Here is a 12193-nt window from a genome sequence, read left to right as displayed (position 1 = left end):
GTCCCCACACCTCGTCTATCACTTCAAAGTCAAATTTTATATATGTACATATAAGAAAGGCTCGAACGCTGATCAATGGCCATTAAAAACAATCGTTTATTCCTAACTCGAATACCAAAATAATTTGATTAGTCAAAATACAAGAGTAAACGAAGTTATAAGAAAATATACGAAAGCGGAAGTTCTTACTTTTTACCGCGAAAAACTGGTTTAGCTCGTGGACACCCCTGTCTCGCACCATCGCTCGAGCCCTACTGGTCAAGGATTCAAACATGGCCGACCGCGTGTACCGAGTGTTGCGTCAGACGCGTAGGTATTATAGTTTTCGAGAAATTTGACTTGTTTCAATCATGACGTGTTTCTATTGTCCCCGGTCTACCCTACCTATCATCGCCTGGTATATCTACATACACACAGCATACAACTCGAAAAGGTCCAAACTCACATTTTAATATTAAAATGATATCTAAATTATGTAATTTGTCATCATTCACCCGTGCGTCTTGCACGATTGATAATACATAAATAACTTCATTTAAATAGATATCATATTGATGTCTATAGTTCGTTTTTTTAGCATTAGAAAAACGGTAAACAATCTTGACGTGTCTTTTTATTGAAAAACACTTTTGAAAAATCAGTCACGGCAAATATGTAACAATTATGAATCATATACGATTATTTACATTATTTTGCTTTCCTAAATAATAGTTACTGATTTTTAAAAAGCGTTTTTCAATTAAAAGATACTTCAAGATCGCGTACCGTAAAACCTCCCAACTATAGTCCAATACTGCCAAGATGGACCATAGGGTCCAGAAGTTCAAAAAAAAATTAAGTATCAATACCAATGTTCCTTTTGGTTTCCTCCGAGTTTTCTCTTCCATTTATAAACATTATCTTGCCTTAGAACTACATAAAATACAGTAAAAGTCACACCTGAACGAATAATAATTACAGTTAATTTTGGACCACCGTTGGGGCTTTGGACTATAGTTGAGAGGTTTTACGGTAGTCTTTTTCTAATGCTAAAAAAACGAACTGTAAGGTCTAAGTGTACGTTCGAATGCTCCTCTATTTATTATTTATTTGCATGTTACTTATACATACTAATCATGTCAAAAGGATGCAAGCTTCGTTGACTTTACTCTTGACATAGTTCACTGTTAATAACATCAACAAATCATTGATAAACTTTTGTCCCTATCTATTAAACAAAGGCTTGTAAAGTGTTTAGCCCCGTGACAATTTTTCCCCAATCTGATTAAATTGTCCGATCAAATTAGGCGGTGCGGACGCAAACGCCAATTTGGCTCGCCGATTATGACCAATATTACCGATAAAATGGAGGTGCGGACGCAAGAATACCAATTTGTGACTAGTATTTTCATTTGGAGCCATTTTTTTATTTAAAGGGTTCAAATATCACCATAAATCGAACTGGAGATTGACGCTAATTTCATTTCTGATCAAATCCGTCGATTTGATCATCCCGTCTCCTTTTTACGGCGATCCAAACATGCTGCGTTTTTTTCCTTCATATTTTAACGCCTTATTATTTATAAAGTGAAATTTATTCTAAATATTGATGACAGTATTTGCATTTATTAACTCAGTTAGTGCACTTTGAACGGCGAAAGACTCTGGTAACTGGGGACTTTGTAATCTTTGTATGGCTTCAATGAAATAATACCTAGTTTTGTTTGACAATACGCATCTCGGGCATTTTCACTTAAAAGTGTACCATTTACTTTTTTTCAAAAATAATGTCAGTTTTGTAACGCATTTTCACATACATTTTGTATGGCCCGTTACAAAACTGACACCCAAAATTTGTATGAAAAACTCATTCAATAGTACTTGTGATTCTGAGTCTAATTAACCCAAAAGTTGATGGTTTTTCGAAAAAAAAGTAAAAGTACCATTTTTTCTGAAAACCCCTATCTGAGCTCCTGTAATTGGCTTCCTATCTTGTTGCCTCATCATCACTGGCCTGTAACATCAATAAGATGGTGGTTTGAACAGCGTCCATAAGAGTGCGACACTTCCGCAAATGACTAGGTACCTATTAAGAATGCGAGATGCGAGATGTCCAATGCGAGAGCGGCAGCCACGACCGCATAGCTGGCAGGAGAATGCCGTGCCCGGTGACGAAGGTGGGAGAACGGCGCGCTGTGTCAGTTCTCGCCTAGTGTGAAGAAGGCTAAACCACGCTTCATCGTGTGCAACTACCCCTTCACCCAGGGTCTTCCTCCAGTGGTCGCGATCTTCAGACTCCCTTTCCCAGTTGTAGGAAGCGATCCGGAAGGACAACATGTCTCGCTTATCTAAAGTTTTAAGCTGTTGGTTCTCCCTAACATAAATAAATAAATTAACATAATGCACTCAATACACTATATTGCAATTTTTGATATCTTGTCAATGACCTACCTATGGCGACGTTGCGTCTGACCAATCATTAAAACATGTGTGCGCGTACGCACGTAGATACGAGTATTTGTTTCATAACTCGAGGATATACCTGCTTAAAACTAGAATATTTGTTTTTGATCGGCAAAAACCGTTTAAGTATAGGGTTCCGTACCCAAAGGGTAAAATCGGGACCCTATTCCTAAGACTCCGCTGTCCGTCTGTCTGGCTGTCTGTCTGTCACCAGGCTGTATCTCATGAACCGTGATAGCTAGGCAGTTGAATTTTTCACAGATGATCTATTTCTGTAAGGCATTTTCGGCATAAAATGGAGTTTTTGACATAAGTAGTGCGTCTTTTAATTTATTAAATTTAGGTAATTAATATAGTTCGTTTTTTTAGCATTAGAAAGAAGGTAAGTGATCTTGACATGTCAATTGAAAAACAATTTTTAAAAATCAGTAACTATTACTTATGAAAGCAGAAGAATATAAATGATCGTATTAGATTCTTAATAGCTAGTTTGTTAGTGCACGACACCTTGCACTTTGTGACTATGCGCTGAAACTTGGCACAGTTGATTCTTAGCTGGTCATGAGCAGATACAGACCGGGAGACCTCGAGAGCCACGTCTCATTTAGTGGGGGGGAGGGGGGAAGTTCGACGCCGCCGCGCTTCACTTGGAGCAACATTTCTCTAAAACTGTACCTATTAGGGCATGTAATATATCATTTTCGGATAAATTAAGGATGAGGAATCTAGTTTTGGAACAAAAACAATGCACTTTCTAACAAAAAAAAAGCATAAAGTAGAAAAGACTAAAAAACGTATTTTTGATTTTTTCATAATTACCAATTTTTTTTTAAAGTGTAGCAGGAATCTGAAAACAAAAAATATAATCGTAAAGCTACACTTATTACGTTTAAGAAAATATATAGTTTATTATACAAAACTTTTGTTACATGCGAGATAAAAAATAATATTAAGCGTGGGCCAGAGTGATCTCAATACAAAATATTATGAATGTGGGAAAGTTACCTATAATTTGTTCTACAATCGTTTATTTTTCTAGTTTTTCGTAAATAACTCGTAAACGGTAGCCCACAGCAAAAAAACATCTTGTACGTAAATAATCTGTTTCAGATGTCTTATAAAATAAGTGCTACTTTTTTTCGCTACCATCAATATTAAAAAAAATATTGAAGGGAGAAAATAAATACTTAGGTCCCCTTTTTTAGTCATTCGTAAATAACTCGTAAACGATCGCCAATAGCAAAAAATTTTCTAGTACATGAATAATTAGCATAAAATTTCCTACAAAAAAGGTTATTCAAACTTTTTCGCTAGGATCAATATTTAAAAAGGGGACCTTAGAATTTATTTTCTATTGGCCATCGTTTACGAGTTATTTAAGAATGACTAAAAAAGGGGACCTAAGTATTTATTTTCTCCCTTCAATATCTTTTTTAATATTGATGGTAGCGAAAAAAAGTAGCACTTATTTTATAAAAAATCTGAAACAGATTATTTACGTAAAAGATAATTTTTTGCTGTGGGCTACCGTTTACGAGTTATTTATGAAAAACAAGAAAAATAAACGATTGTAGAACAAATTATAGGTAACTTTTCCAGATTCATAATATTTTGTATTGAGATCACTCTGACCCACGCTTAATATTATTTTATATGTCCCATTTATCAAAAGTTTTGTATAATAAACTATATATTTTCTTAAACGTAATAAGTGTAGCTTTACGATTGTATTTTTTGTTTCCAGATTCCTGCTACACTTTAAAAAAAATTGGTAATTATGAAAAAATCAAAAATAAGTTTTTATGTCTTTTCTACTTTATGTTTTTTTTTTGTTTGAAAGTGCATTGTTTTTGTTCCAAAACTAGATTCCTCATCCTTAATTTATCCGAAAATGATATATTACATGCCCTAATAGGTATAGTTTTAGAGAAATATTGCTCCAAGTGAAGCGCGGCAGCGTCGAACTTTCCCCCCTCCCCCCCACTAAATGAGACGTGGCTCTCGAGGTCTCCCGGTCTGTATCTGCTCAAGACCAGCTAACAATCAACTGTGCCAAGTTTCAGCGCATAGTCTCAAAGTGCAAGGTCCCCATACAACGGTGTGCAGTAACAAACCAGCTATTAATTGTTACATAGGTATTTGCCGTGACTTATTTTTAAAAAGTGTTTTTCAATTAAAAGACACGTCAAGATTGTTTACCTTTTTTCTAATGCTAAAAAAAACGAACTGTTGTCATTTCGGACTAGCTTACAAGACCTACTTACCTAGATAGCCTGACCTAGTTGGCGCCGATGCGTCTGCGGCGATATCAATATGATATCAGCGCAGGTGCTCGTTTTAGTCACGTAAGAGTTGCTACATTTTGCTCGAGATAGCGTTTTTAGGGTTCCGTAGCCAAATGGCAAAAAACGGAACCCTTTTGGATTCGTCATGTCTGTCTGTCTGTGTGTCTGTCCGTCCGTATGTCAGCCACTGTTGAAACTTGGTAAGTAGATGGATTCTGTGAACCGCATTAAGATTTTCACACAAAAATTGAAAAAAAAAACCAATAAATTTTGGGGGTTTAAAGTAAAAATATGGGTGCATAAATCATTTCAAAAATATGTCCCATAGCTCTTATGTCAGCGAATTAAGAACTATGGGACATATTTTTGAATAAGTTGGCTACACCCATATTTTTACAGTTGACTGTACGTCAGTGGCAAACAAGCGGGGATCATAGCCTATGGACGCTTGTAACTGCATTAAGAGTTTGTTTGATTATAAAGCTTAAAAAATTATAAACAAATTAATGTTATAGGACAATCTTACACCGTTCGACCTAGCCCCACAGTACAATGAGGCTTGTGTTGTGATCAATCCAAATGGGTCAGTATGGAGAAGTCAGAAACTATGAGAGATAGCGAAATCTGTTCTTAGGAACCATGGCTTCGATTTTAGATTTAATAATAATGTCATTCAATTTTTTTTTAATCTATCATACATAACCGGGATTCGAACGTGGTCAATATTCTTGTTGTTTGTTTGTATAGCAACTTTTAAACAATGCGTGATAGGTGGGGGGTGCTCGACCAAATATCATAGAGGGCCCCGAGACAAAACAAACTAAGTACATTAAAAAAAATTCAAAATGGGCGACTTTTTTTTTAATTTTTTCAAGTTGGTCCGAGCACATAATTCGCTGACATAAAGAGCCATGGGACATATTTTTGAGTATGATCATGAGTGCACCCATATTTTTACACTTGACTGTAGGCACAGAATACGTACGCGGTCCGCCCTGGGTGTCACCCATTTAGGGGTGACACCCGACCGTGAACATCAGTAGTGCCACCTATAAACATTCGTAAAATGAAAGCGATGGAGTAAATCTAGAGCTATTTAACATTAAATAAAAAATAAGTTCAAAAACTAAAACCCGACTACTGCAAATCGCGCTCTAAAAAGTATGAAACAAGATAGAATTCTTATCTGAAATTATCAATCAGGAAATATTATAATTTTTTTAAATAAAAAATACAAAGTAATAAAATTTACTAAATATTTTATATATTTACAGAGATATTCAAAGGATCGCCGTGGTCGTATGCCCCGATTATAAACTTTAAGGTAAAGTGGCATACGACCACGGCTATCCTCTGAATCTCTGTAAATATATAAAAAATATACTAAATTATATTACGTTGTAATTTTTTTTTAAATTATAAAATTTATAATATTTCCTGTTTGATAATTTCAGATAAGAATTCTATCATGTTTCATACTTTTTAGAGCGCGATTTGCAGTAGTCGGGTTTTAGTTATTGAACTTATTTTTTATTTAATTAATTTTGGGGTCATGACTTCGTTACTAACTGTTTGAAGTCACTTTATATTACTTTTTCGAGGGCATCCTCAGTACAGAAATGCACGCAGAGCGCCGCATATATCGGGCTGCGCCATCCTTTGGCGTGGAGGCGTTTTCGGCGCCCGGCTTTGGAACGCGTACAGCGTGTCTTGAACGTCGGGCTACGCCCGACTCTTTTAGTATGAGGGCGCCGAAGGCGCCCGGCTTTGGAACGTGTACAGCGTACCTCGTACGTCGGGCTACGCCCGACTATTTTAGTACGAGGGCGCCGAAGGCGCCCGGCTTTGGAACGCGTACAGCGTGCCTCGTACGTCGGGCTACGCCCGACTCTTTTAGTATGAGGGCGCCTTCGGTGCCCGGTTTTGGAACGCGTACAGCGTACCTCGTCCGTCGGGCTACGCCCGATTCTTTTAGCATGAGGGTGCCGAAGGCGCCCGGCGTCGGAACGCGTACAGCGAGCATCGTACGTCGGGTTACGCCCGACTCTTTTAGTATGAGGGCGCCTTCGGCGCCCGGTTTTAGAACGCGTACAGCGTACCTCGTCCGTCGGGCTACGCCCGACTCTTTTAGTATGAGGGCGCCGAAGGCGCCCGGCTTTGGAATACGTACAGCGTGCCTCGTACGTCGGGCTACGCCCGACTCTTTTAGTATGAGGGTGCCTTCGGCGCCCGGCTTTGGAACGCGTACAGCGGGCTTCGTACGTCGGGCTACGCCCGACTCTTTTAGTATGAGGGCGCCGAAGGCGGCCGGCTTTGGAATACGTACAGCGAGCTTCGTACGTCGGGCTACGCCCGACTCTTTTAGTATGAGGGCGCCTTCGGCGCCCGGCTTTGGAACGCGTAAGGCGTGCCTCGTACGTCTTTTGTACGGCTGTTTCATACATTTTGACTGATCTGGACTTCTATACCTATTCACGTTATAAAATATTGCAGGTCATTAAAAAAACACCATGTAGGTATATAGCGGCCAAACAAATTTCTTTTGCAAATACCTTCTTGTATCGCCGTAGTCGGGTAAAACGCGGATAGAATCCAGAGCGCTTGTAGATTCGTAGTTCGAATTACCTACCCGATAAATTAATGTTTTATCGGGTGCATGCAAGCAAAGCCGGCGGGTGTAAAAGCTAACAATATGTATATATTTGAAATGTGCTAATTGAGCTCTTTCAAATGATATACAACACGTAATCATTACTTATTTTTATTTTTTTGGTTCGTTACTTTATGACCTCTTAGAGGGCGCCGTGTTCATTTTTTGTGACGTCATGTAGCCTATAACCAGCGGACGATTAAGACGATTCGAATTATATATCGTTTGTCTAATTATAATGTGTACTTTAGAAGTTATGAGGGAACAAATGAACATACATACATACATACATACCCACATACATACCGGTCAAAATCATAACCCTCCTTTTGCGTTGCCGTAGTCGGGTAATTACAGACACTCGGGCCGGGCCGTGGGGTAAGAGCCTTAGATTCTATGTGGCTACCACCAGATTGGATTAGTGCGAGCGAGATGTATAGAAAGTAGATTACGTAGACGTTAGCGTATGTGTCAGTTTTGACACTGTCAGCAGGGTTGCGAAACTCCTGACTTCGGCCAAACTCGGCTCCGCTCGGCTCAGCATTGCTCCGAGCAATTATTAGGGTTGACACAACTTGACGTCCCTTTGCGTGCACGACCACAGATAAGATAATGGCTTGAATTTTGACAACCCTTAATAGCCGAAATGGATAGTGCCATATCATACCTATATTAGAAAGGGACAGCATGATTCGACCCTGAATCGCTGTCAAACTTCGGTTTTGTAGGAAGTTTCCTTTCTGTACGGTAGTACTTTGTGCAGTTAGTGACTCATTGGTACGGGTAAGGGTATGAAAATGAACGTTTTGAGTATTTTGCCGTCAACGAGCGGTGCATTGATGTAACAGCAATCTATAATAGACACCTGTGCTATTAGGAAATAGGTGAATCTAAACTGACACGTGCTCTTTTGAATATAACTTCTGTCTGTATGTCGCAACGTCGATAAGGGCAGGTTTATAGGCCGGTGTGACGGACGGACAGACATACAAGTCGACATGAAGGCTGCTGTGCTTGTGTGTGCTATTTCCGCTTTGCTGCAGGTGAGTTCAAAAAAATGGGTCAATTATACCATAGAGAAATAATAAGCATAGAGTGCTCACTCCATACATCAGTTTTGTTACCAAAACGCCTATTATTTTCGTAGTCGACATCTGGCGTCCAGTAGCGGAATTATCTGTACTGCTAAAGGCTCCTTGAAATACTTATTTTAGGGAAAAATACAGAGCAGATAAACCATTTAAAAATGGCACTGACATCTCGGAATAAACATAATTATAGTGCGACGTAAAATAGTAGAAATGAAAAGAAAAATGGAACTATAAAAATTCCACGCTCTTTTTGCACTCAGATTTAATTCATTCCTTTCAATATATGAAATTTATTCCTTAATTTCCAGCTCACGGCAGCATGTTGCAGCTGCAAATGCGACCCTCCCGCGCTCTCCCTGCTCTTACTTGACGCGCCCCTGCCGCCCTGCGCGCCCCCGCCCCTGTGCCTGCCGCCACCACAACCCCTATACCTACCTCCCCCCCCGCCGTTGTGTTTACCGCCACCGTGCTTGCCTCCTCCAGCGCCGATAGTATATTCAGCGCCCCCGGCGCCTTTAGCTTTGCCTCCACCGTGTGCGCCTGCACCTATATACCTGCCTGCCCCCGCTCCGTTGCCACCCTGCGCCCCTGCCCCTATATTCTTGCAAGCCCCTGCACCTCTCCCACCCGCTCCTGCCCCTATATTCCTTCCCGCCCCTGCTCCGTTACCCCCTTGCGCGCCAGCCCCAATATTCCTACCCGCCCCTGCCCTGCCTCCTTTAGCGCCAATAAAACTTACTTTACCCCCCTGCGCTCCACCAGCTCCTCTAATTTTACCAGCACCGGCACCTTTCGCCTTGCCCCCCTTACCTCTCCCCCTACCCCCGTGTGGCTGCGCCCCCCCTTTGCTGCCCCCACCAACTTACCTGCCCCCCTGCGGATGCGCTGAGCCTAAAGTGACCATCCTGCCATACCCCCCATGTGGGTGTGGATGCTAGGACTTAAAAAAAAATGGCTATATTTATTATCTGCGATTATAATCAAATCATTTAAAAAATTCAAGATAAAAAAGACTCGACACATATGACACCTATTTTTCATGGTGTTATCGTAGAGAATACGCTAAAATAAGCATGTTTTCTAGAAAAAACTTTTCTTTGAAATCAATAATAGCCGAGATAAAGGACATTTTAATATTTGAAGCCAGTGGCAGCAAGCGAGCAAGACCTCCCGAGGCAGAACCGACTCGGACATGGTTAGTTTAGAAGACTTTTGCTTGCCTTAAATAGTCTTCTAGGTTATTTTTTTTCAACAACCCGAAAAACGTAATTACACAGCAAAAACTGGCACAACATCCATCATAATTTTTATTAAGTCCTAGAATTTTTCCAACTTTCGGGTCAAGCAACTCGGCCATTTTCGATACTACAGAAAAGTTTTTCCCACAAAACATGGTTATTTTAGCACATGGGTCTCTAAACTTTTTTACCTGAGGGCCATATTGCGCCTCAGAAACTTTCGCGCGGGCCGCCGTCGGTTTTTGCGCCGGGGGAGGGTGTCTGGTTGCTGCTGTTAGGAACAGTTCCACTCTCAATGAACGCTGAACCCCTGGAGCCTGGCTCCCGCGGGCCGGACAGTGGGCACTCGCTTTGGGTGTCGGCGGGCCGGATTGGAACGCGTCGCGGGCCTGGGTTTGGAGACCCCTATTTTAGCGTTTCGGTTGAAATTTTTCTACGTCTTTTACGATTCCTATATATTTTGCACTTTTGGTCAAAAATGTACCTATACTGTCTTTTTTTGCACCCCCTTTGCTTTAGGTGGATGAGTGTAACACCTGACCCTTACTTCTGTCTGCTGACTGTACTTTTAGTAGTGAATACAAGTTAGATGCCGTTTTATAAACGATATAAAATATATTTACTTAACTCAATTTTATGGAATAAAAAAAACTGTCAAGTGCGAGTTTTTTTTTAAACGTATCGAGTTTGAGGTTCATAATATGTGACGTTATCTACGAAAAGGGACCTTATTGTCAATGGCGCTTACGCCATTAGTAACGATGCTCCGTTATAAATCCAATGCCGCGCGACGCTGTGCGGCGTAAGCGCCATCGACAATAAGGTCCCTTTTCATAGATAATACCCCATTTATGTTTAGTACGAATAGATACTACAAAAAATACTGTTCTTAAGATATCTACACCCCCTTGGCAGACAGACAAACGGACAAAAAATTTGAAATCATTACTTGTCCTATTTTTCGATTTTAGGTGCATGGCTAAGTACCTAATTAAAAATAAAATAACATAAGTACAATAATAAAAACGTATATTTAAATTTGTATTACAGTTTAACTGACGCTAAAGTGTATACAGGTTGTTAGCTGTGACGCTATTCAACTAGTTTTGCCATATGACCAATTTAGTGACATCTCAGTGGTAGAAAGAAACTTAAAAACAATGAATACCTACCTATAGTCTGTATCTTTAGGTATTTAAATAAAAGTAAACAAAATCTACCCTCAAATGGCACCTTAAGCCAGTTGAGGGTAGATGGAAACATTACACGATCAAATAATGTAGGTTAAAGTCAGGTCGTTCAGCGACATATCCAGGCGCTTTTGTATTTGGTTGGTTAACCAATAAATGTTATAACTACCCGAAAATGTACAAATTATTTGTTTACTTTTATTTAAATACCTAAAGATACAGAGTATAGACCTAAGCATACGTACATTCGCCATAAGATATATAGGTACGAGCAGCCGAGGTGCTCAAAAATATCTGCACACGCACTCTAGCGCCTTCACAATAGAGGTGTGCTGAGATATTTGTGAGCACCTCGGCTGCTCGGATATATCTGATGGCGACCGTTCACCGGGCGTATTGGAACACTAAATACCTACATGTCTTTATATCACAGATACTATAATGTCAGTTCGATTTACAAAATTTGTCGAATCAATTCAGTATACCAGCAGTAGTGTGTAGTGTGTAGTATTGTGTGTGTGTAGTAGTGTGTGTAGCAGTAGTAGTGTAGTAGTATTCAGATAGAGTCAAACCAAGCTAACTCAGCGATTGATAGCACACACTGTGCAAGTGTTATTTTAAACGTGAAACGTCTATGAAATTATAATGTTTTAAATAACACTTGCACAGTAATATGAAAATCGCTGCTTGCTTGGTTACTATGACTATTGACCAGTCAAACTGTAAATTTAATATTTGGGATATAAAAGCAGCAAACGAAGAAAGGAAAAGAGAAAAAAAGAAAAAAAAAAGAAAACAAAAGGAGAAAGAAAAGAAAGAAGGAAAGAGAAAGAAAAGAGGAGGGAAAGAAAGAGAGGAGAGGAGGTTAAGGAAGGAGGGCAAGGGGGATTTTGTTTGCTTTTGACAATTGGTTGTGTGCGTATTTTGAAAGTTATTTGTCAGAAAAGATGTTTGGTTTAAGCCATGTCACGAATTTGGTGATATGCAAGTGGAATCGCGCCCCTGCGCTTGTGACGACCCATTGCTTTAGCAACGGGGTCACTCACGCAATGCTACTTTAATACCTAAAATACGGTCAAAGATAAAAAAAGGAATATAACAGTAATTAAACAATTAATAACATGAATATAAATAATTATAAGGCACTATAAGGTAGAAGTACTAGTGCTCGACGCTGCACTAGTATTCGACATGGGCACTTTATGTCAAAGTGACAAGGATTAAATTTGAATACAGAAAAATCTTCGCCGTTCAAATTTAACCTATATTACTTTGACATAAAGTGCCCATGTCGAAT

General features: G+C 39.7%; 2 protein-coding genes across 2 annotated transcripts in view; one reads left to right on the top strand and one right to left on the bottom strand.

Moving 5' to 3' along the window:
- The window catches only part of LOC134803844 (putative fatty acyl-CoA reductase CG5065), an 80283-nt gene that overhangs the window by 20981 nt on the left and 47109 nt on the right, over window positions 1-12193 (bottom strand). The gene's annotated exons all lie outside the window — the stretch shown is intronic.
- Window positions 8313-9407, top strand: LOC134803683 (uncharacterized). Its single transcript, XM_063776474.1, has 2 exons — window positions 8313-8420; window positions 8777-9407. The coding sequence occupies exons 1-2, from the start codon at window positions 8376-8378 to the stop codon at window positions 9404-9406; spliced, it is 675 nt and encodes a 224-aa protein (XP_063632544.1). The 5' UTR covers window positions 8313-8375; the 3' UTR covers window position 9407.

The sequence above is a fragment of the Cydia splendana genome, chromosome 27 (assembly GCF_910591565.1).
Source record: "Cydia splendana chromosome 27, ilCydSple1.2, whole genome shotgun sequence".
Lineage (NCBI taxonomy): Eukaryota > Metazoa > Arthropoda > Insecta > Lepidoptera > Tortricidae > Cydia > Cydia splendana.
Note: the sequence above shows the minus strand (reverse complement) of the source record. Positions and strands in the feature narration are given on the sequence as shown.

Coding starts and splice junctions, on each gene's coding strand:
- LOC134803683 (XM_063776474.1), top strand. CDS start 8,376: ATGAAGGCTGCTGTGCTTGTGTGTGCTATTTCCGCTTTGCTGCAG. Junction 8,421..8,776: donor CTATTTCCGCTTTGCTGCAG/GTGAGTTCAAAA, acceptor CTTAATTTCCAG/CTCACGGCAGCATGTTGCAG.